Source organism: Protomyctophum parallelum (genome assembly GCF_964188405.1).
Source record: "Protomyctophum parallelum genome assembly, chromosome: 16".
NCBI lineage: Eukaryota > Metazoa > Chordata > Actinopteri > Myctophiformes > Myctophidae > Protomyctophum > Protomyctophum parallelum.
This window is the reverse complement of record NC_139711.1, coordinates 40,139,268-40,144,979: the sequence shown is the minus strand read 5'-3', so window position 1 is coordinate 40,144,979 and position 5,712 is coordinate 40,139,268. Positions and strand designations below refer to the sequence as shown.

At 44.2% G+C, this 5,712-nt stretch overlaps 1 protein-coding gene across 1 annotated transcript; it reads left to right on the top strand.

Moving 5' to 3' along the window:
• Positions 1-1,849: 1,849 nt before the first annotated feature.
• cd74a (CD74 molecule, major histocompatibility complex, class II invariant chain a) lies at positions 1,850-4,879 on the top strand. The gene is made up of 6 exons (XM_083785197.1): positions 1,850-1,978; positions 2,587-2,759; positions 4,030-4,118; positions 4,339-4,398; positions 4,497-4,580; positions 4,768-4,879. The coding sequence occupies exons 1-6, from the start codon at positions 1,893-1,895 to the stop codon at positions 4,867-4,869; spliced, it is 594 nt and encodes a 197-aa protein (XP_083641323.1). The 5' UTR covers positions 1,850-1,892; the 3' UTR covers positions 4,870-4,879.
• Positions 4,880-5,712: the final 833 nt, after the last annotated feature.

The window sequence follows — 5,712 nt, the reverse complement described above, 5'->3', positions numbered from 1 at the left end:
TGGGAAGCCCCACCCACTAATCCATAACATAAGCCCCGCCCACTCTCACATCAACCCTACAAATAGCCGCTGGGACAATTCCCACCTGAAACCCCTCTCCCCCAGGCTTTCACTATTTTTACCCATATGTACACACACAGTATCGCTACACACACACACACACACACACACACAAACAAGTCGGTATACACGCCACACTTCCTTCTCACTTAATTTACCCCCACAGTATATGACATTTTCAAAATAACGTATAATAAGCAGCACCTCTATGTGCCTGAGAATAGAACGTCTCTGTAACATTTAACACAATAAAGAATGCTGGTTACAAAAACAAATGGGGGGATTCATGTGTTGTCCTCAACACAATAAAGTAGAAGACAATGTCTTTCAGTCAAGACCTTTTTTGATGAAGTCATCAAGAAATTCATCCTGGAATTCTGAGAGTGGACAGAGTGGAATTGCCCTGGGTAAAATTACTGGGAATTGGGGCACGGTGGCAGTTGGTAGTGCTGTCGCCTCACAGCTAGAAGGTCCTGGGTTCGATTCCTGCTCAGGACACTGTGGGTGCTGGCGGCGTGTTTCCCCCTCCGCGTCATCAGTGCCCATACCCAAGGCGGGGTTGGCGAAAGGGCCTTTCTGTGTGTTTGCATGTTCTCCCCGTGTCCCCTAGGGTAGGTACCCTCACAAAAAAACATGCAGTAATCCTGGTCTCTAAACTGCCTCCCCCTGGCCAGCCGGGGCGCCTGATGGAGGGGAAAGGAACTGGTTGGAATAACGTGTTCCTTCCACGCGCTATGTCCAACCAGGGAAACTCCCCCCTGTCAGGTGTAAAGGAGCATCTTGGACACTCAGGCATGAAGGAAGCATGAGTTCAAGTCCGTTGCTCTCCCCATGTCCCCCATATATGGGGACTAGGTTGCCGGAGGGTGTGTAGAGCCCGGGTGAAAAATCGGTTACAAAATCGCAGGATAAAAAAATATATAAAAAAATATAATTACTGGGAATCACGTTTGATGATTTATTTTCTTCTTTTTTTGTCAAACGCCACAATGCCATGTCATTTATACGGTAAAAACCTTTAATATTGACCGAAACCTGACCAGAACTCCCACCACTGGAATCAGAGAATCAATAAATACCTTTGCAACCACTAAAGTAATGGCAAGTATTTCCTACAGCTTTAAGTCCAAAAATCTGAACTAACCCTTTAATAGAATTGACCCGAGTTGTACTGAACTTGGTTTGTTCTTTTTCAATCTACATTTAGCCAAAATAGCAGATCTACAAGTTCACAACGCATCACTTTGCGGTGCGTTGTGAGCTTGTCACTAGTAAGTAACTAAAGTTTTCAAATAAATGTAGTGGAGTAAAAGTATAGCCTACAATATTTGCCTCTGCGTGGTAGTGGAATAGATGTAAAAGTATTAGAAATTTTGAAATAGGCTACTCAAGTAAAGTACAAATACCTCAAAATTGTACATTACAGTAAATATAACCACTGAAAGTAACAATGTAATTCAGGGGTGCCTAACTCGATGAAAAGGTGATTTACAGGGGTGCCTTAGAGGCCTAGACCACCAATATTAGGGACATAACAAAAGGTTATAATTGACCGCACATCATATAAGACTTCATAAAAAAGACTGGGTCTAATAACAGCACAGCTTCCACGTGGAACTCCATATTTGGGGAAATACTTTACGGAAAATACTCTAAGGGGAACAACAAGACAATGCTGCTCCAGTCAGCCAATGACAGCCCTGGCTGGCACTCCTTTTCAACCCAGCCCACATCATCTCTGTCTCGGGGACTTTCCAGGACTTTGCACCTTTCACTTCACTCTACACTACACACGCCTTCCATACACATCAGGAGGTGTTTTTATTCAACAAATGGCGACTTCTGAGGAGAATGCTCCACTGGTCAATGGGAGTACGGGGGAGTACGGGGCCCTTGGCCCCCCAGAAACAACCAGAGGGTGAGATATGATTGATTGATTGATTGATTGATTGAAGTGTCATGCTACCAAACTGTACGTACATGTGTACGTCTGTAACACGAGAACCGTTCGCCCCACTGACACACGCGTTCCACACCACCACAGGAAGTGCAGTGCCCGGTGTCAAGTCGGTCGGATAGCCGGTTGTCCAGAACCAGCACAGAAGCCTCTGCCCGGGATCTCACCCCTATATCTCCATGCATATATGGAGCTGGCCTGTTCTGACATCATTCTGACCCACATTTGGGCATGCCTGATAAAGAACTCCATATAACTGGGTGGGGCATTCATTTCCAACTTGCAGTGTTCCAAGTACGGGCACCACTCTAGTTTCTGTAATGTTGTGGTATTGTGGGCAACTGCAAGAAAATCAAGCCTTCTTTTATTCAATGAGCGGTAAAGGGCTTCATGATTATCAATCATATTTAATGGTTACATACATCCACTCCCCCCCCCTCCCCCCCCCCCCCCCCCCCCCACACACACACACACACACACACACACACACACACACGTTTCCCTTGCATATCTAGAATTAATTCTTTCAACTCAGATTGACATTTCTCTCTGTGCCACTGCCACTATAGGGTTTCCAACAGACGCGCATTCAAGATAGCAGGGCTGACCACTCTGGGCTGTCTGCTAGTGGCCAGCCAGGTGTTCACTGCCTACCTGCTCTTTGACCAGAACCAGCAGATCCATTCACTGCAGAGCGACAGTGAGGACATGCGCAGAGAGCTGAAGAACACCCAGACCCGGAGTAAGGACATAAATAATAATAATGTAATAATTGCACAGGGGCCGGGCTTGTATGCAGACTGTGCAGTACCACAAGGAATAGCCTAATATTATTGATACTAACTTTATTTGTAAAGAAGTAGTATGAATGCTATACTATATCTTCAGGACTCAAGAGATACTATATTGTAAATACATCGAGACTGAATGTTGAATGAAGAAATGAGGGAACGGACTGGAAATGGTCTGACTATTTCTGTCAGACCAGTTCTGCAACATTTCCAGTCATGAGTATGAGCATGTTTACGAATACAGTAGGCCAGGGGTGGGCAACCTTAGGCACGGGTGCCAACATTGGCACAGCAGAGGGTGATCACTGGACACTGGCATAAGGATAGGATTTAGACTAGGTCAAAGACCTTCTTCAGGCATTTGCCTAAATAAAGTGTTCGTATTGCAGACGGTTTGGTCTTTGTGCACATTTCTTCTGAATACATTGAGCCCTGCATACGCACCCGTCTCAGAGCATATCAGGTGTGCATAAGACTTTTGTTGCCTGAAATTAAATTTAAAAAAAGAAAGTCAGTTAATGCATTAATTCAAACTTACATTCATTTTATTCTCACTGGGGAGGGAGTCTCTGAGTCTAATGAAATAAAGTAAGGAAGAAGAAAATAAAGGTTGCTACTGTATGTGTATGGACAACCAGATGGAAATATGTGATGTCATAATTAAACTTATGGACGATAAAAACATGGTACTTCATAATCATATGAAAAAGGTTGCCGGCTCCTGCAGCAGGCCTATGTACAGTACAAGGAAGTGTACTTGATTGGTATGCTCACTGCAGGGGTTGAAGTAAAAAGGGATTTAAATAGTAATAGAGGACATTTTAATGATAATGAGTTTGTATAAAAACCCTGGACATCAGTAGCTCTGGTGGTGGTTTTCTATCCTACCATGGCGTGTCCTGGTGTCCTATAGTTCTCTAATCTATATTAGTTTGACATGGTGGGATAGGTTCCAGTAGGACTGACTGAATGGCACGGAATAGTGAACCTATAAGCCAGGTTCTTCCAGTCTGATCTCCAGGAGTAGTAAATAGACATTTTGTCATCATTGCCAATTTGCCATCATACATTACATTTACTGAGTGTGTCAGACTTGTGGTCTAGAAAAGGTCAAGTTGATTTTATTGGCACATTGGCATGCCTACACTGGACACTGGAGTATATCTCCAGTGTCAAATTCCCTGATTAATCTGTCGCTTTACTCCCCTTTGTCGGTGCCAGCTGTCCAGATGCGTATGCCTATGATGGACACGGACAGCATGCCTCTGTTGATGGACTTCACTGAGGAGGATGTAGCCAACACCAAGACGGTATACTTTAATCACACTGTGGCCCCTTTTCCTCCAAAAGAACCTTGGTTCTAGAACGGCTTCCGTTTCTTTTTTTTCCACTTCTGAACCAACTGTTGTCTGTTAGGGTTCTGAACCAATTCATTTTCAGTGGAAACACTGAACTGTTTCAATATTGGGCGGGGAAACAAATAACTGAACCGGTAACATTCATAATTATGTTCTATTTATATGCCACCAGAAACTGGAGGACACTGCCGCAACCGTCAGCGTGGAGGAGCAGGTGAAGAATTTCTTGCAGGTAATTAAGCACAGCAAGTCTGCTCACAACTTGTGTTAGTGTTTGTGTGTTCTTTATACAGTAGTAGATTAGACTTGTGTTTGTGTGTTCCTCATCAGAATTCTCAGCTGCCCCAGTTCAATGAGACATTCCTGGCCAACCTGCAGAGCCTGAAGGAACAGATTGAGGAGACTGAGTGGAAGGTAATGCACATGTATACGTATTACATACACACATGCACGTGCCCAAACACACAGGCATGCATGCACGCACGCACACACACACGCACGCGTGCACGGCGCACACATGCATGCACAACCTGTGGCCTATATTATGTTCTTATTATGTGTGTATAATGTTTATCTAATCTAAACATATTGTTTTCCACAGGGCTTTGAATCCTGGATGCGCCACTGGCTGATCTTCCAGATGGCCCAGCAGGCCCCTGCTCCCCCTACACGTGCCCGCATGATCATGGATGACTACTTTTGATGTGAAAGCTGCGCTGGTCCTGATTGTACTGTATTCCCTCGTTTATCGCCAGTGAATAAACGGCTGCTGCCGAACCATTTTGAAGACTTTGGGTGAATTCTATCACACAACACACAATACAGGCAAAGTTCACACCGCTACATAAACATAGCATTAGTTTAGTTGTAGAATGTAAACAATACATTAACCTAACAAGGGTCAACCAATAGGAAGACAGAGGGAGGGGGTTACATCTCATCCGCACGATGCAGGTGTTGCCTACTGGGCTGTGACCTCATGTGGGTCTATATACATCTCATCATCATGATAGGGCATCATCATATACCATCAGATACCATCAGAGATGCAAATAAGATAATAATATCAAATCATCATCATACGTAACGTCATCATAAATTATTAAGTAGCAGATCAGTGGCATACATAATATGCTGAAGAAAACATGCAAATGGACATTCAGTAATTGGGTCTTATGATCAAAACATGATGTTACTGTATGTAAAAGCAAAATCTTTGATTTGCCATGGACACATTTGGACATGGACACATATTGATGACCCCGACATATTCCCTCCTAATGCGAATGAAAATAAAGTCCTGGTTACCGGGGCTAATTCGATCCTCTTAATTCTCTGTCCTGGCCCTCTCTGCCTCTCTCCACGTTCCTCTCCCTGAAGCCTTGACGAGCCTGAGTGTCATCACCTGGGGAGGACCAGATGAACTAGGTTGGCTAACGAGCTCAAGACACTATAAGAACTCTGGGTTTAGTTGTGCGTGAACGTCTTTTCGCTTTCCTTGAGTTTGAGCTGATGTGGCAGGTTCAGTCGTGTTTAGTTTCTAGAG

What these genes read in the sequence shown, in the direction of transcription:
- cd74a (XM_083785197.1), top strand. Translation starts at nt 1,893, where the DNA reads ATGGCGACTTCTGAGGAGAATGCTCCACTGGTCAATGGGAGTACGGGG. An exon ending in GAAGAACACCCAGACCCGGA is followed by an intron (nt 2,760 to 4,029) that starts GTAAGGACATAA and finishes TGTCGGTGCCAG; the next exon opens with CTGTCCAGATGCGTATGCCT. An exon ending in TTGAGGAGACTGAGTGGAAG is followed by an intron (nt 4,581 to 4,767) that starts GTAATGCACATG and finishes TGTTTTCCACAG; the next exon opens with GGCTTTGAATCCTGGATGCG.